Source organism: Aspergillus saccharolyticus, assembly GCF_003184585.1.
Source record: "Aspergillus saccharolyticus JOP 1030-1 unplaced genomic scaffold BP01scaffold_27, whole genome shotgun sequence".
In the NCBI taxonomy this organism is placed as follows: Eukaryota; Fungi; Ascomycota; class Eurotiomycetes; order Eurotiales; family Aspergillaceae; genus Aspergillus; species Aspergillus saccharolyticus.
This window is the reverse complement of record NW_020290637.1, coordinates 25,525-49,330: the sequence shown is the minus strand read 5'-3', so window position 1 is coordinate 49,330 and position 23,806 is coordinate 25,525. Positions and strand designations below refer to the sequence as shown.

The 23,806-nt window shown below is 51.3% G+C and overlaps 5 protein-coding genes across 5 annotated transcripts; 2 read left to right on the top strand and 3 right to left on the bottom strand.

Moving 5' to 3' along the window:
* Positions 1 to 333: 333 nt before the first annotated feature.
* Positions 334 to 7,831, bottom strand: BP01DRAFT_101961 (CCR4-NOT core subunit CDC39). The gene is made up of 4 exons (XM_025570245.1): positions 6,955 to 7,831; positions 6,561 to 6,885; positions 593 to 6,504; positions 334 to 535 (listed from the first exon to the last, which is right to left on the bottom strand). Exons 1-4 carry the CDS (start codon positions 7,687 to 7,689, stop codon positions 470 to 472), a joined length of 7,038 nt encoding a protein of 2,345 aa, XP_025429306.1. The 5' UTR covers positions 7,690 to 7,831; the 3' UTR covers positions 334 to 469.
* A 1,132-nt stretch (positions 7,832 to 8,963) lies between these two features.
* BP01DRAFT_323352 (formin-binding protein HOF1) lies at positions 8,964 to 12,873 on the top strand. The gene is made up of 7 exons (XM_025572791.1): positions 8,964 to 9,248; positions 9,315 to 9,419; positions 9,484 to 9,770; positions 9,827 to 10,039; positions 10,096 to 10,194; positions 10,246 to 12,238; positions 12,308 to 12,873. Exons 1-7 carry the CDS (start codon positions 9,206 to 9,208, stop codon positions 12,475 to 12,477), a joined length of 2,910 nt encoding a protein of 969 aa, XP_025429305.1. The 5' UTR covers positions 8,964 to 9,205; the 3' UTR covers positions 12,478 to 12,873.
* A 379-nt stretch (positions 12,874 to 13,252) lies between these two features.
* On the bottom strand, positions 13,253 to 15,632 carry BP01DRAFT_417302 (DASH complex subunit DUO1). Its single transcript, XM_025579249.1, has 6 exons — positions 15,191 to 15,632; positions 14,702 to 15,122; positions 14,490 to 14,494; positions 14,044 to 14,304; positions 13,617 to 13,719; positions 13,253 to 13,537 (listed from the first exon to the last, which is right to left on the bottom strand). Exons 1-6 carry the CDS (start codon positions 15,461 to 15,463, stop codon positions 13,467 to 13,469), a joined length of 1,134 nt encoding a protein of 377 aa, XP_025429304.1. The 5' UTR covers positions 15,464 to 15,632; the 3' UTR covers positions 13,253 to 13,466.
* Positions 15,633 to 15,813: 181 nt separating this feature from the next.
* BP01DRAFT_323342 (uncharacterized protein) lies at positions 15,814 to 18,076 on the top strand. The gene is made up of 2 exons (XM_025572790.1): positions 15,814 to 17,002; positions 17,061 to 18,076. The coding sequence occupies exons 1-2, from the start codon at positions 16,260 to 16,262 to the stop codon at positions 17,671 to 17,673; spliced, it is 1,356 nt and encodes a 451-aa protein (XP_025429303.1). The 5' UTR covers positions 15,814 to 16,259; the 3' UTR covers positions 17,674 to 18,076.
* Positions 18,077 to 20,567: 2,491 nt separating this feature from the next.
* On the bottom strand, positions 20,568 to 23,636 carry BP01DRAFT_323339 (Mcm10/DnaG-type zinc finger protein). The gene is made up of 2 exons (XM_025572789.1): positions 23,358 to 23,636; positions 20,568 to 23,297 (listed from the first exon to the last, which is right to left on the bottom strand). Exons 1-2 carry the CDS (start codon positions 23,365 to 23,367, stop codon positions 20,770 to 20,772), a joined length of 2,538 nt encoding a protein of 845 aa, XP_025429302.1. The 5' UTR covers positions 23,368 to 23,636; the 3' UTR covers positions 20,568 to 20,769.
* Positions 23,637 to 23,806: the final 170 nt, after the last annotated feature.

The following is a 23,806-nucleotide window of genomic DNA, read 5'->3' as shown; positions in this document are numbered from 1 at the left end:
AGAAACACAACTACAGAAACAGGATACACACAATAACCCGTATGATCATGATTTATAGCTCTGCGTATCGTTACAGACCACCATAATAGGTAGTTATAAAAGAGAAGAACAACACCAAAATAGAATAGGCAACACAGAGAAGAAAGGGATAGAGGCAAGAAAAGCGAATAATGTAAATAGAATAGAGCGTCAGACATGTTTACAAGTCCTAGAAATGCAACCTCTCCCAGAACCCAACCGAAAAAGCAAATGAATTAGAGCAAGCAAGCCAGCCACCAGATGAAGCAACCCTTTTCAAATCATACACCCCAGGAAAGATCCGTATTTTGGCGCTACATGTCATGAGCGGCATAGACAAAACACCATGACAGAAAGTCGTTTCGGCAAATGCAAGACATCGAGGCATGATAGAATACGTCATATTAATATAATATGAGAAAGTAGTTGAGTTGGAATCTCGGTAAATGTTTTAGGCCATCGCCCGTGGGCTTTGCTGTTGAATATGCTGCAGCAAAGCATCGAAAAGACGACCAATCTAGAGATAATCATTAGCCACAATGTCAATGGTTCTACTGTATATGAACAAGCTTACCTCAGGCGCAGCCTGAATGAAAGGGAGGCGGAAAAAGGTGTAGCTCCGGTTCTGAAGGAGCTCCTGAAGGGTGATGATCAAGCCCCAAGGATGAGGACGGTGGACGATAAGTCTCTCAAGAAGAACGCGGATGATTTGCTGACGGATATCGGATTCATCCTGCTCGGAGTTATCGGTGCCGAAGAGACGGAGTATAGCGAAGCTGAAGAAATAGGTGTGGCTGTTGGGGTACCTCAGCTGATTCGCCATCGCGCTAAGCAGGTAATACCGTGCTTCCGGACGCAAGGCTTTCGCAAGGCTCTCCAATAGTGAAGCGTGGAGAGAATTCTCAAATGCCGCCCGTGTGTTGCCCTGGGAGTTGCTGGCAGAAACAGCGCTCTGTCCGATGTAGAGAACAAGCGCGTTCAGAAGCACCACGTTGACATTGATTGGGTCATAAAAGAGACCAGTCTCTTTAGTCGGAGGACTATAAATTGCATCGCAGATTTGTTGAACAGATGATGCTTCGGATGCACTGCTGCTCTGAAGGGAGCTATCGACAACGCTCTTGACATTCGCATGGTGCAATGGAGCCGCAACATCGCCTGCGATTCTTGGAGCCTCCCTCATTTCCTCCAAACGTTCCACCTTGAGGCCTTCACGGAAAGGATCCGGAAGCTTGTGGAAAGAGGACGGATAGGCGCTAAGAACAAGATTGCGAAGCTGAGCACAATGAGAAGGAATGACATTGCAGAATTGGAAGTGATTCTCCGCCACAAACTCGGGGAAATCATGGTGCAAGATGAGCAGGATTCGGAGAACACCCTTGTACAAATCCTTAGCCACGTAGGATATGGTCGCGGGCTTCAGTTGTTCACCAATATAGGAAAGGAGAGCCTGCATGATCTCGCAATATGGTCCCCAGCCTGCCCGTTCCGGCATATTAAGCATGCCAGACATGAAGAATCTATGAGAGACGAGAGAAAGCCACCCGTAGACGAAAGCAGGGCAGTACTTTGGCTGAAGAGAAAGGAACTTGTTTGCCAATGCAAACATCATATCCTGATGCTGATCACTGTGCTGAAGTCCATTCATGGAATATTCGCAAAGAATGCTGGAGAAAAGCCTGAAGAAAACGCGTTGATTGAACGCCTCACCACGCATGACATAGTGGTGATTCAACACTAACACGAGGAGCGATAGGATAGAGTTGAAATAAGCAGATTTGCTTGTCTTTGCGGCACCTGCAGATTCTCCTTGGAACTTGACAAGCAAGACCACAAGCTTGCCTAGAGCATCGATGTAAAGGAATGCTTCGTCGAGACTACCGCTAGGGTTTTGTGATTCATGGTCAAACATTGCTACCGAGATATCAATGCTCAGACGGAAGAAAAGAGCAGAATCTTCTTGGTTGTCCATGACTTGTCTCTGATGCAAGTCTTTCAGAAAGGAGTAGTAGGTGCGGTCGATTGCGCCGGGAGCCTTGTAGATGCCAATCCACTCACTGAAAATGTATTCCATTTGGTCTCGTTTGGCTCTAGCTTTGTCACTCAAGAGAGGGTTGATGACTTCAGGAATTCCGGACTCGCGTAGCTTACGAATGATCTCGGTGGCTGCTGAGAGACTGGAGTCGTCTGCAAGCCACTGACTCATAGCTTCCAAGCTGCCGGAGAAATCAGATCTCAATGCAGAAGGCTCTTCGCTGAAAAGGACGCGATCCATCAGGTTAGATAGCACTTCCAAAGCAGCTTTGTTCTTTTGGAGGATAAGCCGCGTCAGGATCATATCGACACGGCGAATGTCCAGAAGACCGGCATCAATGAGTGCAACCGTGACGGGAACGTTGAACATATGTTCGTCATCCACCTCCGAGAGAACTGCCCAAGTGTAACGTGCAACAAGAGTCGACATGTCACACAGCTTGGCAAGTAGATGGACAAGAACCTCAATTTCTAATGTACTCGGGGTCTGCGCATAGAGACTCGTGCAGATTCGCAGGCATGTCAGTCTGGCCAGCTCTTCTCCATTAGGCGACGCGAGGATAGTACGCAGTGCTTGGTTGTATTCCTGCAAAACAGCGCTATCTCTGTCAAGGTCTCTAACATGCTCTTCCGGAGCATTTCGTGCGGCCTGCTGTAGTTCAGACACGATGGCGTCCACTTTTTCACGAGGACTTTGAGCCTCAAGGAAGCCATTCAACTGAGACGGCGCGACAACCAAGCCAGACTGCTGCAAGCGAGCGTCTTGTTGTGCTTGAGGGGTCCTGTGCGGGACAGCAGGCTGCTCAGCAGGGGTAGATAGGTTGGGAATGGGGGAATATGGTTCTTGAAGGACGTCTGGAAGCTGTCGGCCAGAGTCAGTAGACACATTCTGCACATGAGCTGCACCAGGCCCACGTGCTTGCCGAGCGAACTCCTCATAGATGGCCAGTTGCTCTTTGTTAAGACCACCAGCGGCCTGCCGGTAAGGTTCAGGAATGAAGAGACCCCAGCGGTTCATAGAAGGATCAATGAACGGTTCATTTGGGCGGGCTGCCCTGTGTCGGCGGCGAGCTTCCAGTTGAGGTTCGATGACCTTTTCGATTTCTGGAAGAGATTTCTCCTCGGCAGCCTTCTCGACAATACCGCACGCAGCGTCGAGATTATCGTTGACACACATCAGAATCAGACCCTCAGGCATTGGCTGCTCAGAGTATTCTTGCTGTATCATGCGGATATAATTTGTCATGCTGACTTTAAGAGGCTCCTTGCAAGTCACCAGAGCCAAGCTGCCGGCAAGTTGTCGAACCATAATGCCTGCTGCATGTCGCACTCTTTCCTCATCGGGCTCCATAGCGAAGTCCTTGGAGACTAGTTGGACAGTGGAAATGGAAGCAATGGTGACGGAGCGTTCCACAACAGGCGTAATGATTTCTGCAATAGCACGTTCGACAGCGCTATGGACAATCTGTCGAAGAACGTTCGCATCAACCATGCTGCTAGCGGTTGACGGAAGAACAAGGATCTTGTCCAAGCTGGGCAGTGTGGACATAATGGCAGCAGGAGAAAGTCTCTCGTGGCGTATGCCTTGATTGATGGTACTGAGGGCCATGTCTTCGAACGCTTCCAGGCCATCGGGAATGTTAGCTGTAGACAGCGCATCCTCGATATGAGCGGAACGGTCGCGGATAATGACAGAGGGTTCAATGTTCTTATGATCAAGATCAAGGTCCTTGCATAAGACTTCAATCTCGAACTTCAGATTCAATTTTAGCTCGGCGAAATGATACAGCTCCATTAGCAAAGCAAGGATGTCCATTAGCCAAGGATTCGGCGGTCTAAAGACCGTAGACTTGGTGGCTTGAACAAGCACTTTGCAAGTAAAAGGGATCGCAATGGTTAGACGTTGACTGTCGTATCCCTCTAGAAGAAGTCCCTTGAAGTAGACATTCTTGTGCTTGATGGGCTTGTCTTTCGCTATCGTCAAGGAGCCCAGCCATGCACCAAGATTTTTGAGGTGCCCCCGGTCAGTGGATGAAGTCATTGTGGCCTCGGAGTTCAACAACCTGGAAACGCTGACATAGGTCTCACGCAGAACCTCAGCCCACAGCATCCTGTCGTTGATGCGGTCAAGAAGATCGAGATATAGCTGCTGGAAATTCGGCTGTAGCTTAGCCCGTTCCTCCACGAGGTAAGAAGCGAACCACTGGTGATGCTGGTCACGGAGAACTTCTGTGAGATCACGGAGCTTCTCGTCTATGTTCTGCTCGGAAACATTGTTCAGGACAAAAAGAATCTTATCCTGTATATCTTCGTCGGGATCCGAGTAAACTTCGGGTCGGAGAGGGGCATCGACGTGCACGGAAACGAACTTGCGGGCAGTTCCGTCGGGAGCTACGGTTTCCTCGAGGTTCCCGTTCATTGAGGGACCGGTAGCAGACTCGGCTCTGCCAGTTTCGTCTCGAGCTTGACTACCTTGTTCCCGCAGAACCTCCTCGGCCTTTTGGAAAATCGTGGTGCCTTGCAAACTAGGTATTTGCAGCAGCAGGTGGCAGAACCCAGCCCATTCGGAAAGACGGTTGATCAATTGCTCAATCGCTTCGACGCCAAACTTATACATGGGATCGTGAACCTCATGCTCTCGTACCGCCTCCAAGATCATGCCCAGTCCAACCTTCAGTGTGATACCATCAACAAGTCGGAAATTGATGATGCCGCCAAACATGACCGCCGTTTTGGTCAACGCCTCCAAGGGATACTCATGATAGCAGTGGTACTCGTCAATCAATCCGTGAACCATGCATGCAAAAAGGTCCTGCTCGGCTGGCTCACGAGACGACTTGTACCGTCTCATCAATTCAAGGATCTCCCTCAAAGATAACTCCTCATGGTACATCTTACCGAATAGCTCTTGCATTTGTTTGTCAACAGCTTCCGGCAAAGAATTCCCGTTTTCGCCGTTGGCATCGATGATGTCATCGAATCCCTCACCATAATTGATGAGTCTGGGATAAGTCTGGATACAGATCCGTTGCACTGGGGTAAGATTCTCACGATCACCCACGTATTCTTCGAGAACAGATAGTAAAGTGTAGACAGTCTTGACCGAGAGGCTGACCATCTGTGGCGCAGCTTGCTCTTTTCTTTGCACATGAAGCTCATCCTCCGCCTTGATCCGCAGGAACTTGGACAAAAGACTACCCATATCCATGGGACCTTTCTGCGCAGCATTACGAACCCACTGCTCCAAGTCAAACGGGCCCTTGCGATGAGCATAACAAGCGAGGTCCATGGCGAGGCCGTTCGTATATCCAAGAAGATAATCCAGCCAGTTGAACTCCATAGCTTGTTCGTAGATCGCGGCAGTAGAGGTCGGATCTTGAGTGAAGGTGGTGAAAAGCTGCTCCGCAACCCATTGGCGATCTTGGTGCCAGGCTCCGTGGAGTGCAAGGTGATAGCCTTCCTCTTGCTTCAAGACGAATACAATCAGGGTGCGGAGGACGAAGTTCTGCTGAACACTGGTCCAGGGTTGGGGGAGAGAAAGTGCCGAGCATAGGAACACGGGCAAGTCATACTGAACAACGGCTTTGATGAGCACCTGACTTTCAGCGGCAGACCATGCAGCAGTGGAGAACAGTGCCAGATCAAAGATGGCTTTCATCGCGTCAAGAGACCGGAGGGGCGACTTAGTAGCACGTTCTCCCTGCAAACGCACAAGCTCGGATCCATTGGCAAAGAAATCGGCAGGGAAAGTGGCGCGTAGGTTTGGTATCTGAGACACATCAACCCGAGAAGTTACCAACGCTGTCAGGAATGACATCTGGGTGTCGCGATGTTCCCAGTCTCCGCCCCACAGCTTTTGCACGTCCAAAGATGAGTCCTCTCGAGCCACATTCAGAAGTGCAGCGAATAACTTTGAAAACTGTTGAGCATCAAGTCTTAGGCCTTCACGGTCAAAATTGCGAAAGACGAGGGGCCAATTGATCTGCTTCTCGCCATAGTGCGATCGAACCGCGTTCAGAAATGTTTCCAAGGAGAACTCGTGCGAGTGTTGTGAGAGCACCAGGAAAAGGAGGGCGCTAGATATGTGGTCTTCATTCCAACAATCTGGGCCCGCTGCGTTGACTGTCTCAATCACAGCTTCAGGACTAGAGGTTGCCCGTGGTCCCTTGACATGAAGCTGGCGGACAAGTGTGAATTTCGGACTGAGAAAATTGAACATTTGAAGTGAGGATGCGACCTCGGAAGACACGTCTTTGTTCATCGTTCTGTATCGTATATTGGCTGCATATACCAATTTGGCTTTCACATCATCGGTGAAGTTCCTGGGAGGGTACAAGATAAAGCGCTCGATGGTCATTCCAATGAAAGAGTTCTTGTAATCCTTGGTCAAATTGGACGTGTTTGCGAGACTCTGTAGAAAGGGATTCACGGAGTTCGAAAGGATGGCATCGGCTGCAGAGAGCAGTGAGTCAGCGTGCGGAATTGGGTGCAGTTCCATATTTACTTACCCTTCGCGCGCAGATCTGACTTGTTTGCAGTCTTGAAAGCCAGAGCTAGCGATACCTTCACAAGAGGATCGAGTTTGAAGTGATCCAAGAAAGTTGAGAGGTCAAAATCTCGAAAGATATCGCCTTCCGAGGTGTCCACTGTCTCTGCGATTTTCTGAGCTTGCTCGATGTCCTGAGAAACCTTTTCCATCTCCTGTACCAGGAGAGGGTAATTGCCAGCATTTTCCACAGACTTGTTTACCCCGGGAAATATTTGCGGGGCGTTGCCTGTGAGCAAGCGTCGAAAGTATTTTGAAAAGACCTCCATGCCGTTGGACTCTACGAGCTAAATAGGACAGTCAGTATCACCAGACACTGCAATCGATCGGAAGCATTTTCGTAAGAAGAGTGTTACCTTATGAATCTGTGCAGCTTTTGTTTCCCACTTCTCTCTACCCTCCTTCTCTGTTATGGAATCCAGAAGGAGGAAAACTTGGGCGATAGATATCTTAGTAAGCGATGATTGACTTGCGTGAGCTGCAGCGCCCGAAGCTGCGGAACCCGGTTTATCGGAAGGAAAACCTGTAGGCGAATTCACGGTTGTACCGGCCAACAACGGAGAAAAGGTGGCGCCTCTTGAAGATCCCGTCCCACCTCCGCCTCCCCCGGAGCCTCCTCCACCCGCAACAGAACCCGCTGCGGAAGCCAGATGTGACCCTGAAGACGGGGTGTGAGCTCTGAATTTGGGTGAGGTGAGAGATTGTCCGGATTGCTGGTGCTGTTGTGAGCCAGATTGGAAGGAGGTGAAGGGTGCCGGCGTGGAGGCTGGCGAGGGCGCGTTCCGGCCGACTGGAAGACCCCTGGCGGAACTCAAGACGGCGGAGAAAGAGGTAGTGAGAGGAGATGAGGTTGAACCACCGGGACCAGGGCTACTGGACTGTGGTGGCCCGCGAGAGGCTGAGGGGGAGATCGAGGATGATGCGAGGTTGTTGGTCGCAAGCGGAGTCAACCCACGCCGAACACTAGACTGGGACACAGTTGGACCCCAAGCAGATTGCTGTTGTGACCTTGCCGGTCTGGTCGAAGATGACTTATCGGTGCCAGAAGCAATCGACGATTGGGAGGAAGGAGGAGGGGGAGGGAAGGTCATCTAGGAGACGCGATCATTTGATCTGAGGGCGAGCGACAAATTTTTATTATTCGTGATCACAAATAGACAATAAGATTGACTGAAGTGAAAAGAAAACTCGTGAGATGTGCGACAAGTCGACGAATTCTGGCAGCGGCAAAGCAAAAACCGATGACAATGAAGAGGACGTTGCTTCGTGGCACAAGTGGATGGGAAGTTCGGATGGGTGTGAATGACGGGCAGCAGAAAGCGAGGTCGAGTGGACGGGGCAGGTTGAGCGGCCTGAGGAGTCGACACTAGTCTGCCTTAGGCGGAAACTGGGGCGGCTCTGCTTCCTCGAGTAGGTACCGATACAGTGGAAGAATTTCGAGATTGCAGGGACCAAAAGAAAGTTATCGAATGACTTTGGGGAGCTACGCAAGTCTAGTAAATAGATAACTTGTAGGTAGAGCAGCTACACCTACTTAGCACCTCGCACATTGAGGTCTTCTAAAGACTTCTGGTCTGCGCCATGCAGGGAGGTACCTACAACTCCATGTGTAATGAGGGGAAAGGGAAAGTAACTCCGGCACGTGAGCACCCGTCGGCTCGGTGCGCTTATGAATGTAATGAGTCAGCTTGCAGTTTGTGAAGTGATGGATGCATGCGGCAAACCATCCAGGTTCGAAAGATAGGGCCTGATTAACATCATGGATGCGGTTTATTACTCCGGATGTTCGTAGTTCGAAGTTGCCATGGATCTCTATCGCATGCCAGGTAACATCTGGGTCTGCTATAGAAGCATCTATTGCAAGTTGCTCCAGGCTCCAGCAAGAACCAATGGGTTACTCCTACTACTCGTCTCATCGAGATTGCGCAGAATGCGATATCTCAGGCACAAGCTATCCAATTTACACAAGTGAAAAGAAAGCTGGCAAGCAACAGCAAGGAAAGGTGGAGGCTTCTGATCTCCTTGATGAACTTGGCACATTCTTCCCATCAGCGGGACCAAGTAGTCCCCACAAATCAGGGCAGTGATGAAACACCTGAAGGAACAAGCAGATGACGAACCACAATACAATCCTGGGAACAAGTGGTCCAGGTTCAAGAACGTGATGACACTTTCAAGCCCACGAGGAATGCCCTCGATTAACGATAGACAGTGAGGAGCATGACCTGGTTTGAGGGGGGGAAGCTGCACGACTTTGCCCCGTGATACCGCGCCGGTTGCCCCGAGAGACACGGAACTGTAAACATGACGGCGTCAACCATCTTTCATTCCAGGGCCAAGCTTGTGGTCTGCTCCACCAGAACCAGCCTGATTGTGCTGCCTTGCTCATTCTTCCCGCAGCGGTTGGCCCTCCTTCTCCGTTTCCAAGGATCGTCTTGCTGTTTGTCGTTCTCGTTTGATTTCCACTTACCTCACTTTCCCATTCGCAGTTTGCGATAAGCACTCTGACTTTGCCCATTAATTGATTTTTGACATCCTTTGTACGATTGCCCGATGAGCACAGGCAGGCCGAAGCTCAACAGTCGTACCGGACTATAATTTGTCACCATGCCAGGGACAGTCGCAGATGGGCCGACGGTGGCCATGTCGTGTACGGGACTTGAATAGTATCGAATGTTTGATGGATGGCACGGCTAACGCCAATATCTCCCTATAGTTGCCAATAATTTTTGGGGGAAAGATGACGCCGGCGTCGGGCCTATGATGGATCGAATGCACAACGCCAAAACGTCCTGCGACGAATTGAAGACTTTCTATAACAGTGCGTCATTCGAAACTTCACCCCATTATCCACAATAGCGTACATGACCTAATTGAGATGGCAGTTCGAGCCGCCATCGAAGATGAATACGCACGGAAACTTCTAGCGCTATGCCGCAAACCGCTGGGGTCCACTGAGATAGGCTCACTACGCGCGTCCTTCGATACTGTCCGTGGTGAAACCGAAGCTATTGCGAAAGCCCATGCAGCAATTTCAACACAAATGAAAAGAGAATTGGAGGAGCCACTGGTTGCCTTCGCGGGTGGATCAAAAGAGCGTAGGAAGATCATACAGAATGGAATTGAACGCCTTCTTAAGACTAAGATACAGCAGACTCATGTCGTCAATAAGGTAGGCCGGGATACCCATTATCAAGCTGAGACATACCGGGCGCTAAGTTGTTGCAGACAAGAGATCGTTACGAGCAGGACTGCTTGAGGATCAAGGGCTATCTCGCACAGGGCCATATGGTGATGGGTCAGGAAGAGCGCAAGAACAAAGCCAAACTGGAGAAAACGCAAATACAATTAGCATCCAGCAGCAGCGAGTACGAAGCAGCCATCAAAATCCTAGAAGAGACAACTGGACGTTGGAACAAGGAGTGGAAGTCCGCCTGCGATGTGAGTCTAAACGGCCTGCTCGGGTTTCTTCGGATGGCATCTGACAATCCTCCCAGAAATTCCAAGACCTAGAGGAGGAAAGGCTCGATTTCACCAAAAGTAGTCTCTGGACGTACGCAAACATCGCGTCGACTGTTTGTGTTAGTGATGACGCTGTAAGTTGCCCTCGATCCGCCAGCGTCTTTCAGTAGCTAAGGCATGAACAGTCATGCGAAAAGATCCGTCTCTCTCTGGAAGACTGTGAGGTGGAGAAAGATATTATCAACTTCATCAAAGAAAGGGGAACTGGGCAGGACATCCCAGACCCACCAAAATTCATCAACTTCTGTCGTGGTGGAATCGACGACACTAGCTCCGAGGCATCAGAGGAAGAAGGCTACTCTGTGGCCCAGTTTCAGCGCACAATTAATCCAGCTTATCGCAGTTCATCCCCGCAGCCTTCAGCTTACGACTCCAGTATGGATCCGGACGCTGAGATCGCGGCCAAGATCAACAGGCCTGCTACTCCCTCAAGCAGGGAAACTACAGCTACTCCACAGAAGCCGCCGCCGGAACCGAGACAGCAACCATATCCTCAGCCAATGCCACAGTCAATGCCGCCAGTTGTCCAGCAGCCCGTCCAGCAGCAGCAGCCGCCGCCGGCACAGCCTGTGCAGCCAATGCAGCCTCCACCCATGCAACAGCCCGCTCCGCTGGATCTTCGCCGTGGTGGATATCTACCGCCGAATTATGATCCCAACGAGCACGGTGAAATCGGTACTGTGCCTCACAACGCGTACCCCACGGATGGTATGACCATGTTCTGCCGGACAGGGCCCCCATCGGAGCGAAGCTCAGGAACGAATAGCGCATATAGACCGTCCAGTCGCGACTCTCAGAGTGAGGTATCCAACCCAACTTCCATGTCGAGCCAGGAACCTACAAGCGCCAGACAGTCTCCGACCAAGCCCACAAATGGCGTCCCACTCCCCGGAATGGATAAGCAGGTTCAAAAGAAACGAAGCGCATTCTTCAGTAATAGTCCTTTCCGGCGCAAGAGCCGCCACGATAAGGACCGTCAGTCCGGCCCATCTCAAGCACCCTCTCGCAGTACATACGCTCCAGCGAAACAAGCAAGCCCGATCAAGGCCCCTCAACCTCAGCAGCCTGTTTCGATCCCAGATCCGGGCAGGGTATCTGGTAGCCCAGAGCCTGTCGATCCAAGAGCTAATTTCCAACTTAATGTAGGAAATAATGTGTTTGATGTGGAGTCCCCAGACAAGGTTACCAAGAAGGGAGCTCAGGCGAGCAAAAAAGCAGAGGAGCAAGATCCTATCGCCCGGGCCCTAGCAGATCTGAAAGGCGCAGGAAAGCAGTCGGCAAGCCGAGTCTCAGCCGACAGATATCATGGCATCACCACACCGGTCCCACCGGCAGCAAATAATCCAACCGTCACCCCTGGCTCTGTCGCAACACCGCCTCCAGCTTATAATGATGCATCAATGAAGCGCCTTGATGCGCCGCAGCCTGCTTTCACCGCTGCTCAGATGCAGAAAACAACTCAGAGGTTCACCGGACAGACTCAGAATATGCTCAGGGGAACTAGCCAGGCTCCAAGGCGTAACAGTGGTCAAACACAGGAAGCTCCTCGTGCCAAGTCACCAGCTCGCAGCGCCAGCCCTCAGGTCAATCCCCCTCGCGTGGATACCCGCATGGGTCAGTATAGCCGGGCTGCCAGTCCAAGCCCGAGCACGTATCAGTCAAACAGCATGAAGAACAGATATGCCCAGTCTCCAACAGTTTCTACCCCTCCTCAGCGTCCTGTTGATGCCACCCCGCGCTCCAGACGGGGATCTGTAGCCACGACTATGCCGCGGGCGGTGTCGCCACAGCCCCAGTATCGTCAATCCCCAACGACGGCTGCTTCGCGAGCTGTTTCGCCTCAGCCACAGTTTCGACAGCCCCCACGAGCTGTCTCGCCTCAACCTCAATTCAGACAGCAGGCTCGTCCTTCCAGCGCTGGAGGCATGGAGCTGCAACTGTCCAGCCCGTCTGACATGTACAGCGGCGGACATGACGGGTCCCGGCGCGACAGCGGTAGACCCATGTCATATTATGGTGACAGCGCCAGCGTGCGCAGCCGGTCGAGAAGCAGGTCAATGGCTGTTGCCGATCCTGGCAGACAATTCAGTCGCGATGGCCGACCCATTTTGCACTTCGGTAAGTTCTTACTATCTCCTCGATTAATAAGGTAACCTCGCTCTAACACTCTATCATTCGGATGTACAGCCCGAGCAATGTACAGTTACACGGCCGCCATTCCCGAGGAATTGGGCTTCAGCAAAGGCGACGTGCTATCCGTCATCCGGCTTCAAGACGATGGCTGGTGGGAAGCTGAGATCACAACCACTCGAAGCCGGACAGGATTGGTGCCGAGCAACTACCTACAGATCATCTAAAATCAACATCATCAGAAGTATTTGTTCTCAAAACTTCATGCCCCTGCTATCCCATGAACAGTTCAATACATCTAAGGTCCCGAGAATGACCTTATTCCTAATTCACGCCTCCATGATTCAGACGCCAGATTGTCTCCATGTTTTCTGAATTTCTCGTTGCCAGTTTCTATTTCACTTTTTATACGCGTCCATCTCACAAGCCATGTAATCACTCTTTTTCCCACGTTGATGTCTCTTCCCTGCTGTTCTTGGCAAGCCCGTCGTTTGGAAATCGGTCCTTTTATGACTTTGCGATACCTACTTGTCAGATTAATATGACGATTGTCCTTCTTTTTTTCCCTCCCAGGTTTGGAGTTCGGGCAAACAATGTCATTACTCGAATAATGAAATTTGTCGTTACCAAGGACACCTTTACTTTCTCCGTAAGATACGAGTTATGAAATCTTCTATGAGTCCCCAATGTCTGGGATGTCGCAAGTGGCATTTCCTTTCAACCTCATACTTTGCAGGGGGTTTTTGCTTGCTGACTGGCACTACACTGGCGCCCTGCCGAGAACGAGTACGTTCGGCAATCGGCCAGCCGGGCATCGCGACACGGAAGGAGGTGACTAGTTATCGGAATACTCGAGATGAACTTGATGGTACGGAGCCACCACCAAGGATCGAATGCCACTGTGTCAATTTGAGACAAGAAATCACGCGAGCCAAGATTATAGTCAAATGTGTATTTTACGCCGGCCAGAGCACTGGATAGACACACTTGCTCGTACTTGCTCGGCGAACTAGAAAGCCACAGCTATGCACACATAGAATTCATACGAGGATTGACATATATTCTCAAGCCGACACTGTACAAAGGAAACTACCTCTACTCAGTCCGTGAACATCTTCCGGGGCATAGCACGACACGAAAACCGCCCCATGCCCGATGCAGGGTAAAATATTAAACTAGCTGCCTGCTAAGCCCTGCAGAGTTTTACACATTAAGGTTATTCGTCATCAACAAAGGAGTTAGCCAGACGACCAAAGATGGGGACCTCGAAGTGATCGAGCGTATCGACTGGGAACGAAACGATGAAGAGTGTCAGTTGCACGTCAATGGTCAAATCCCGCTTGGTCAGAAAAAAAAGAGCCCTCACCGTCACGATAAGCACGCATGCTCAAGAACCCGATCATTGCGAGATCGCCGATGAATAAGAGCCAGGACAGAAAGCTCGACCAGGAGAAAAGAAGGTGGATGATCTGGACAATGGGTTAGTCATGAATGAGGCGGGCCCATATGGCCTGCCGAGTGGGCTGATGGCCGATTGATTGCAACAATGACAACAGCAAGACTCACAAACATGGCGGTGAAGAGCATGCTCGATTGCCATGCATGGAACCTGAAAATTCCCCCGTTAGCAACAACATTTTCTCCAGCATAAAGACTTTTGGCTTGGCCCTTAAGGGTGGGGTTTGGCGGGGGTGTTTTCCGACATACCGGACGTAGTCGCTCTTGTGCTCGACCAAAAGGAGAAACACACCCCCGGCGGGAGGCAGAAGCAGATATGCCAGCATTGCTTCTACATCCATGCGGATGGGGAGACTGGTATCGAAGGCACCCAGACTCAAGCGGCCACCCTCCAGGTCGTTACCGAAGCCAGTGTTTCCATGGCCGCTGGTGTGGACGTTGCCTGCACCGCCGGCAAAGTGACTCGGGGACGGGAGACCGGGGGAGGCAAGAGCAGGGGCTGGAGAGCCTCGCGGCGACTGGAGATTAGGGGGTCTCGTACGGTGCGCCTCGCCTAGCGAAGGGGAGAATGCGCGTTCCACCTCAGGCGATTCGTCCTGGTAGGGGGCAAAATTCATGATGTTGTGATGGGGAGGATGAGTCCATGGTAAAGATGGCAACCAGGCAACGTCGCGCAAGCTTATCGGGACGATGGAAGCTTTATCGCCAGTGGACCCGCGGCTTGGTGCCTCAGGCATTCTTATCCGTCCCCGAGGCCGCATAACAACCTTTTGTTTACTACCTTATCTACTAGTAGACTAAGACTAGGTACGGAGGAATTGCACGTGCTGATTGGGTTCTCAAGGTTTGGCATGCCTTTAGGGGGTATCATATTGCCAACTGGTAGTACCTGGGTGTCTCCTTCATTTGTCACATACTATACATCAATGCATATATAGGCTTCCTAAGGCCGGCCGCGACCCCGCGCAATGCCCGAGCCCCTCGCGATCCCACTGGCTGGTCTACGCGTCGTACTGGTCGTAGGTGGTCTTCCTGTCGTAGTTGATGAGGCGGTGGTCCTCGTGGCGCCAGGCCTTGTTCCCGAGTATGGGATGCCGGGAGTTCTTCCCAAGCCAGTGCGCACTCTTCCGTAACTCGATCCGCGTGTGCCTCTGGCGCTTGCAGCAGCGGCCCGTTTTCTCTCATCCTCCGCGGCCTTGCGAGAAGCAGCCTCTCTCTGTTGTTGAAGCTCTCGTTCGCGTCTCTCAGCAGCCTGCTGCCGGAGGAGTTCCTCGTGTTCTGAGTCGGCCACATCCTGAACAGCACCTTGCCAGTTGGGGTTGAGGATCAGCCGTTGATTGTGCTCGGTTTGGGAGAGAATTCGAGTCCAGGTATTCAAGAGGGTGGAGGCAGAGTCAAGCGTTCGCGATACAGTCTATATTGGGGTGAAGATTAATGGCTTGAGATCTAGCAATGGTACAGGAAGTGTGCCGCTAGACTTACATCCATGTTCCCTTTCGCGCGGTCGAGGCTTCCGAGGAGACTTTCAATGACCTGGTTGATCTTGCGAACGCTCTCCAGTTCGCTGCGCAACGCGGCTTCACGCGCCTCCTGACGGTCAAACATGGTCTCTCCATCATGCGCGGGGACTGTCGATGGCTCAGGCGACAAGCTCTCTTCCTTCAATACTTTTGGGGCATAACGGTTATTTCCCCGTTTGGATGGAGAGTTCCAAAGATCGTCAGATTCATCTTCCGATACTTGTAGTCTGTCCATTTCGTCTGCTGTGCTGCGGAATGCGATAATTCTATGGAGGGGTGGTGGGCGGTGGGGGAGGGGGAAGCGGGAGATGCAGAGAGGGGCGGATCGATAAAGAATAAACTCGAGTGAATACGGAGCCAGTAGCTTAGAGTCCTGTGGAGAGTTAGAGTGAGTGACTGCCAGTGCCCAATGGAATAAAAATGAGGGAATCGTGGGGCGGGTTCAGCCACTGATCTCAAAGACAAGCCAGTTGTGCTGGCTGGGTGTGGCTGGGAAGGAACTTCACAAGAGCATTCCACAACCCACGGGCGTTGCTCCGCCCTTCCAAGTTGTTTGCGCCCAAATCTGCCTGTGCCCACCGGCATTTCCCTCCCACCAGCCAACCAACTTCCAACTTCTCTTCCCCTTCCATCCCATCAACTTTCACCACCTGCATCACTCATCGATTTATCCCCCCCCTTACAAACTCTCACCACTCTCCATTCCATTATCACCCTCCGAAGTCACCACTCACCTCTATTCACTCCCATTCTTTTGCTACCATCCAACTTCTATCTGTCCAGTTTTGAAACCGGCTTGGATAATCGCGTTGGAGAAGCAGTCGGCTTTCCGGTCGTCGCGCGTTTCCCTCCCTTTGTCTCCCTTTGATTGCTTGCACCACGACTTGGAATCGGAACCTTACACAACGCTTATCCTTTCGACACTATTGGAATCCAGTACATCACGATTCAGCGATCGTTCTTCGTTGGTTTGGTGCTGGGATTGTTTGAGGAGATATATCGTCACCTAGGATACACGTATCGCACCCAAAATGGCGACAACACCACCACCGCCTTCCAGGCTAAGGGTTCCTCCTACACCCCGACATGGTGCCAAGTATGATCACTATGAGCCTTATTCGACGCGTTTTTCGTCCAGACTAGCAAGTCAACGTGCCTCCAGAGAGTCTCAGACTACGCCTCCGCCTAGTTTTCCGCCCGCGCGCCAGAGTTCCAAGCTCCCAAAGAAGCAGAATGTTTCGGAGTCGGCAACCTTGTCACCACCAGGCTCTATCCAAAGCTCACCCCGGAAGCAAAAGTCGGGCCGACTTTTTGGAACACATTCACTAGCACACCCCGCTCTTGACGAGTCTGACCCTTTCAACACCGAACCTTCTCACTCTCGCCCCCCGCAATCTTTTCGACCAACACTCACCGAAGGGATGTTGCCCACGCCAGCCAAAACCCCGCGCAAGAAGGCAGTCGCCGATGTTGGAAATACCGCCAGGGTTCTGTTTCCTCCGCCGTCCGGCTCCAATTCGCGGCGGAAGCCTAAGAAACATACTGGATTCTCGCTAGACAGTTTCACTGAGGACTACGGCCAGAGTTCGACGGAGATCAAGATCTACACTGACTCTCGTGATCGGATTCCAGAGGTAGACAAGAGTGAAGGCAACCCATTCAACAAGAAGCCCGGTAGTAACACAGGCACACGCACATCCCGACGCAAAGAGATGATCCGTGAAAAGGAGGTTGATGAGTCGGTCAAGCGTGAAGATGGCATGGTCTACGTATTGTAAGTCTCACTTGCTCCATATGTAATTCAGAGTGCGTGTTCTAATCCAAATCAACAGCCGCGGCAAGAAAGTGTTCCGCAAGTTCACCGATGACGTCGACAGCTGCGCCGAGGACGATGATGACGACGATCTAGGCTTGCTGGCGGCCCGTCCAGATCTCATTGATGAGGATTTGGTTGCAAAGCTTCGACCCCTTACCCGTTCGTCGATCAAACCTCGCGTGCTCTTCCGTGCCGCGGCTTCTGATGCACAATTGGGTAGCACAGGCAATGCGGACGAAGAGGCCGCGACAGATATTGAGGATCAGGTGCTCGATGTCGAGGCTGAAGAGATAGACAACGTGGAACCCGATCTCGATGTACTGCAGCGGCCAGTCACGCCTCCTCTCCGAACTGCCACCGCAACACCTCCGTCTCTTGGCGGCACCGTACGCTCTCTGCGCTCTCGGACTAAACCAGACGACACCGAGCAAAGTGACAACCCGTCCACCTCGGGCTCGGAAACCAAGAGGAAGCGTGTTAGTCCCTTTGATGGATGGCTTCGAAGGAAGCAAACTCCCGCCTTGGTCGGTAATAAAGCCAAGAAGCGCGACGCGGACGCTGCTGCCAGTCCTGGTGGTCCTGTTCCAAAGAAGACCCGCAGCAATCGCGCAACTGCCTCAACATCTTGATGACGAGCCTCAGGCTGACCAGCACAAATCTCTGAGAAATCACGCTCGACGTCTATCGATCTTCTTACTTACCCCGGAGTCTCATGCGGTGTTTTGCGAATCTTTGTGTTCTTTCTCTCGTCTGACATTTACCTCACTCCGTGTTTCAGCGTGTTAAGCTCTTTTCTTCCATTCGATTGACGCATTCAACTCTCCTGTCGGTGTCTTGCTCACAGCAACACGTTGCCAGAAACACTCGACTGTGAAATGGACAGTTTGTGATCAAGGATAATTGTCTTTGTGGGATGCTGGATAAGCGGGATGGATCAGGCTGGTTTGGCGAAGCACATATGGATGGCGTTTTTTTTTTTTTTCCTTCTTTGTTTTTCCATTCTTCTCAACCAATGCTTGCGACAACGATGGCCACGAGCCTGCTCAACTTTGCCTTCTACTTTTCGGGCTCCGCTGCTCACCTTACTTACCCTAGGTAGATTCTTAGCTTAGCTTCTGGGAGGTCTTAGGTAGCGTCTTGGGTCTCCCTTAGATATCCAATCAAATTGAATAACAGATCATGAAATCGTGCTTCTTTCCTCTGAGCGATTGTTTAGCTTAGTACTGTATATTGTCGGCGTAGCGATGATCTTATCCCATGTTATCATGTCCGTTAGTTTCTCATCATAGTAACACACTGAGGAGATGATCGTGAGTGATGTCGGTGGCTCCGGATTTACCAGGGGGTGCGTGTGGGTCAGAGTGTCGCATTCAGCAGATTTCAATCCTGAATTGACCGGATATGCTACCCATAAACTTGAATTAGCTGAGGCTTGATGAGGAGATATAAACTCTTGATTACTTCTCTCTAACTTACTACTACTGTATGCGGGAGTACATACTTTCTGTAGGTAGGTCGTGCTTCTGAGATGAAAGACACAAGCATCAGCATCAACCATAACTGAAATGGAAGGAAGCAGCACCTTACGAATGCTAGTAGCTTTGCCGTCGGCAAGATCTGATGATGCTTGGCCGGTAAGTCCTGTGAAGTCTCTATACTTCTTCTCTATCAAGTCAAGTATTGAATTGCCCCTGTCTAAGTATTGAGCTAGGCGACTAAGCACGTTCCGTCATGTAGTATAGTACAGTTACTGAGTCGGTTTATTAAAAGATTGTTATTTATCGCGGTACCTACAGAGGCGTCTCTCTTTGAAAACACTTTTTGTTGTTAGATCACCGCACATAGCTACAATTGAAACGCGAGTGGGCTGGAGAGCGTAGATGCCCGCAAGGTGCTTACTCTCTGCCGGCATGCAGACTAGTGTGAGACCGACTGTGAGTCTGATTTGTGATGAATACATTCCAGCTTAGTAGATTTCTTCAATGCTTGGGGGATCAAGAACGCTGCGTTTGGTTTGGATTGCATCATAAGTATATATAGACCTGGATAAGTACATAGATGATTGTTTTCTCTCGATTCAATTCTCAACTGATCTACGATACTTAGAATATATTAAATGCATGCTTTGGTACTTATTCTATACTACGGGCTACTCTGAGAGCAAAAAGCAGTACTAAGTTAGGTCTAAAATGGGTGTAGAAAGTGACTTGATTTCTGCAGGAATGCAATTCAATAGTATATACTGTATGCATGGTACTATATATACTTTGAGAGTATAGCACCAACAGTAGACCGATAGATATATTCTATTTGTATATTCACAAGTGAATCAAGTACTCACCCAGTTACTGTTCAGTCGACCAACTCCGAGGATATACATCTGTGAAAGCATAGATAGTCTTTTATCTAGTTTTCCTGGTCCCCCATGGTTGCGAAGTGGATTGTGTGACCTCGTGCAGAGAGGACCTTGCCCAGTTCGAGGACTGGGGCTGGAAAGAGTCAGTCGTTGTGCTCAAATTGAAGGATGCGAACCTACCGGCATGGTGTGAACCGGTAGTCAAAGCGATATAAGTAACGGGACGAGTCACCACCCCGAAAGCAGGAGACGCACCGATGATCCCGGAGACTTTAGTCAGATCGGGGATATGGCTCGATTGTCAGGCCATGGAAGTGGATCGAGTTTTAGTTCTGCGGGGTAGGTATGTAGATGAAGCTTAGCTTAAATCCAAGGCCTTACTTAGTCTTGATCGCTACTCAAAAATGCCCAGGCAGCAATAGCACGGCTGTCTGCAGGGTTTCCAGCCTTCTTTCCGGGATGTGTTGAAAGAAGAGACTTATTGTGCAATCAGCCTCAGAGCAGACTAACATAAATTGAAACCCGAGAAGATTTGGCGCTCCGGCAGGCTGTGGTCGTGTAATCCGTGTATTCCTTCCTCCCGCCCAAGATGCGAGTCTATTCCACATCGGGAAGCTGACCGCATAACCAAAGGACCATCTTATCTGACTACTATATCTACCGTGCTTCCTATAGGATCCCCTTGAATTTAGCCCTCTGGTAGCTTAGCGCGGTATCGACGGAGAACATCATGATAGAACAAGCACTTCATACGAAACCTCACCGTCAACATCATGGATTGGGGTCAAGTACCACCTCCGGTTCACTATCATTCTCTATGTTTGTACGAGGTTCTATCATGTGTGCTAAGCCAGTACCAGTTTGTTTAGTAGCGCGCGGGGCCTCACTCCCATAACAGTAACCTATCAAAGGCGAATTTGGGAGAAGTGTCGTAAAGTAGGAGTTTAGTCGAGATTCTGTCAGATAGCACAACTGGGTGACACGTCCGGGATTTGAGGTTAAAAGCGAGGATAAGTTGAAAGCTATTTGTCACAGTACAAGCTCAGATAGAGATATAGAGTCTGGAATTTTAAGACCTTAAATCTGTTATGCTTTTTTATATTATATTACGCTTAAAATTCTAATATGTAACTAGCAGTTCAACCTCGAAAGTTTCAAGGCCCCTTCAGTAGGCAGCTACAATGTTATTCGAACAGCATGACCAGACATAAAGTGATTATCTAGATGGATCTTGGATCAGTCAAGAGGGTATCTGATATTATAGAATTTCTCCTTTCTTTTGCCTTCTTCTCTCGTGCTAATTATTCATAGCGTTTCTTCTCCTCCTAAGTTTTTTCTCATTTCTGCTTGGTTATTAGGTTCGATGTGCTTAGATGATATCTAACCCATCGTCATCGTCGTCGTCATCATCATCATGATTGTTCGTGGCTACCATCTCGAATTTCCCACCCAGACTGTCCCGCCCGGCTTCCTTGATGCCATGCGAGGTGATGAAGCGAGTTTTCTTGACGGCACTGCTGCCACCGTGCGAGGATCTGTCGCTGCCGCCGTCGTGGGCGCGCTTCAGGGGGCTGAGGTTCACGGCCGCGGCTTTGCGCAGACTGGCCAGGCCGAGGGTGGCGGCGGCAGAGTCCCTGTCGCCGGGCTTTTTTGCCTGGCCCTTGGCGGCTACGTCGCTTGGACGCGAAGCAGGCACGACGTGGTCGTTCCCCCGCGCGCGGAGGTACTCGGCCCCGACGCCGCTGGTTCGGCTGGTGATGAGCTTCTCGGTGATGTCTTTCTCGCGCTGCTTGTCCGCGAGGCGCTTGCGGAACCGCTCCTCTTTGCTGTCGCGTCCGCGACCCATTCGGCCGGCGGCTATGAACGGGTCGTCTGTGTCGGCGTCGATGAGGCTGGCTGCGGACTGGCCCAGGGGATGTTGGGTCCGGTGGATGTTTGCCCCACCTACGCCGCCTCTGCTGAAGGTCTTTGGTGCGGGCGCGACATAGAACACAGACTGCGAGCCTTGGTCGTATTGAGCGCCAGTCGGTTTGAGTCCGGTCCGTGACCCGGGGCGGTTCCCTCCAGCAGCACCTCCTCCTCCCGTGAAGTACCCCGTACGAGGAGCAGAGCGTCCGCCGGGTCCGTACATCCCGGGTCCACCGTTCACGCCCATGCGGCCCGCTTGAGTTTTGCGCACTTGAAGATCCACGTGAAAGTCACAGAACTCGGTCTTCCGCCCATCGACCCACGCATGACACGTCTTGCCGTCCTTCCGGATGGCTTTGCAGAACCCCAAGTCCTGTGCGTACCCGACTTCGAGCACGGTATCGTCGGAGGAAGAGATAGCGAGGCTGAATTTGTTGGTATCCGTCTTGTGCTTGGGGGGCGGCATGATCGTGGGGTTTAGGATGGCAACCAAAATTCCCTCGGAGAGTCGGTAGTAGCGAGGAAAGGCGGTTTCGAAGAGAAAAAGATCTATGGTCCATTTGAGGTCGGTCAGAGTGATGACCATGTATGAATTGGTATTGTTTAAACCGTCATCAAAGGGGTCAGCCTCCTTCCGAGAAACGTTCTTTTGTGATTTGACCTGTCTGGGTTCGGACTTGGATGCTACAATGCCGAATACCACATAGTCGGTGTCAATGTCTTCCGGTAGTTCAAAGCTGGGCCCGCGGATAGTTCGAAGAAGGTCTGGGATGCGAAGGACTTTTTTGTCTTCAAGCGTCCGTGTCAAGAAAGAATGGGGAAGGATCCGATTCGACAAGTGCAGGCCAGAGAAGGCTTCATATTTCGAGGAATCACCGCCGTTCTCGCCCTGAGACTCATCCGTCACGCTGGGCTGAGAGCTTTCCGGCAGAGGAAGATGTGCTTGAGATTCTGACTTGAGGTTTCGCCTATGTAAGTATGATCTCGGCTCCTTGTGGTTTGCATCAAGGTCTTGATTCCGTACACTGGGGAGGGTCTGGCTCCGTTTCAAGGATGGTTTGAGCTTGCCATATGACCGCAGGACGTCTTCTCGACTGAAGCTTTCGGTCTGTCTGCTTCGTACCGGTGACCGTGGTGACTCGTCTTTCCTCGCTTCCGCAGCCGCTTTTAATACTTCAACTTCATTCTTGTCGATGTGGAATGCCGTACTCCGGTTGGCTTGGATGCGCTCCGCCCGTTCAATTCGATCCTGCCGGGCCTTCTCCTCGGATCGACTCTCGGCCATGCGCTCGCTGAAGCTCTTTGGGCGGCTGTATTCGTTGTCCCCTGTGACTGTCTGTAGAAGTTTGTTTGATTGCGAGACCCAGCCGTCCCGACTCGCCGGTGTCCTAGAGCTATATGTTGCACTCGCTGGACCGGTCCCTCTTGAGCTCGGAGGTCGCTTTAAGGAGACGTCTCTTGACTTAAGACCTTTGTCGATACCTAAAATGTACCTCCGCGGGGACACTGGATCTACTGGGGCCGTCGGCCGTCGCGTCGGGGACAGCGGAACCTGCACATTCTCCAGGGAAGTGTCGTGCTGGGATCTTCGTTCGACTCTATTCCTAGGGAAATATGTCTGTGACTGTGACGAATTGCTCACTGCTGACGTGGGGCGCACAAGAGCACTGTCCCCGTCATGTGCGGTGCGCGCTGGAGTTCCAGACTTCGCGCGACTCTTCTGGAGCTGTTTCAGCTTGAGCCGGGCCTCAATGGCAGCCAGTTTCAGTTTCAGTGTCTCCTCATCCTCGTCCTCATCCTCATCCTCGTCTAACCCGTCATTCAGGAGCTGTGCCGCTCTGGATCGTAAATCGGGGGTCGTGACGGAGCGTTTTAACGGCGAGCCCGGGTTGCCCTGAAGACGCTGCAGTTCCTCGAGTCGTTTGCGCCCACTGGGGCTACTCAGAAGTGCTTCCCGCGGAGATTTCGGCGGCCATGGAATTTCAACCACTAGCGCGAGTGGATCTTAGCACCAATAGGTCGAGATTGACGAAGAAGAACGGTACTCACTCGTGGTCATAGCACGCGCCAGCTAGATGTATCCGGTATGAATGTGGAAGAGGCGAGATGCAGTAGGCGCCGCGAGGAGATGTTCGTCGATTGTTATCCTCGTCGACGATAGCTGGCCATGTTCAGATGAATGAAGGGATGCGGGGAAAAGACGATCTGAGCAATTGTGATTGTCTCGTCGTCAAGGTAGAGACAGAACTCACTCAGCCACGGTCCATCTCCAGTAACAATAACAAAGAGACGGGACTAAGTCAGGACGTGCATAAGATGAAACGCAAGGGAGGGAAGCGTAAGTCATGGGAGTTTGTACAAACGCATCGAAGGCAATGACATTCAATAACTTTAACCGCCGCCGGCCACCGGAAGTGCTTTTTGATTGGTTCGCGCGTGGGCGCGTGGCACGGCGGGAAACACGCGTTGAGTACTTGATTCATTCAACTTCGAGCCAT

Bases quoted from the DNA above. Each gene is read 5' to 3' on its own strand.
- BP01DRAFT_417302 (XM_025579249.1), bottom strand. From the start codon at position 15,463: ATGGACAGACTACAAGTATCGGAAGATGAATCTGACGATCTTTGGAAC. The intron at 15,123-15,190 runs GTAAGTCTAGCG...ACCCCAATATAG, and splicing joins GCGCGAAAGGGAACATGGAT to ACTGTATCGCGAACGCTTGA. The intron at 13,538-13,616 runs GTGAGGGCTCTT...TTTCGTTCCCAG, and splicing joins CATGCGTGCTTATCGTGACG to TCGATACGCTCGATCACTTC.
- BP01DRAFT_323342 (XM_025572790.1), top strand. From the start codon at position 16,260: ATGGCGACAACACCACCACCGCCTTCCAGGCTAAGGGTTCCTCCTACA. The intron at 17,003-17,060 runs GTAAGTCTCACT...CCAAATCAACAG, and splicing joins GATGGCATGGTCTACGTATT to CCGCGGCAAGAAAGTGTTCC.
- BP01DRAFT_101961 (XM_025570245.1), bottom strand. From the start codon at position 7,689: ATGACCTTCCCTCCCCCTCCTCCTTCCTCCCAATCGTCGATTGCTTCT. The intron at 6,886-6,954 runs GTAACACTCTTC...TGTCCTATTTAG, and splicing joins AAGCTGCACAGATTCATAAG to CTCGTAGAGTCCAACGGCAT. The intron at 6,505-6,560 runs GTAAGTAAATAT...TGCTCTCTGCAG, and splicing joins GTCAGATCTGCGCGCGAAGG to CCGATGCCATCCTTTCGAAC.
- BP01DRAFT_323352 (XM_025572791.1), top strand. From the start codon at position 9,206: ATGCCAGGGACAGTCGCAGATGGGCCGACGGTGGCCATGTCGT. The intron at 9,420-9,483 runs GTGCGTCATTCG...TTGAGATGGCAG, and splicing joins ATTGAAGACTTTCTATAACA to TTCGAGCCGCCATCGAAGAT. The intron at 10,195-10,245 runs GTAAGTTGCCCT...AGGCATGAACAG, and splicing joins TTTGTGTTAGTGATGACGCT to TCATGCGAAAAGATCCGTCT.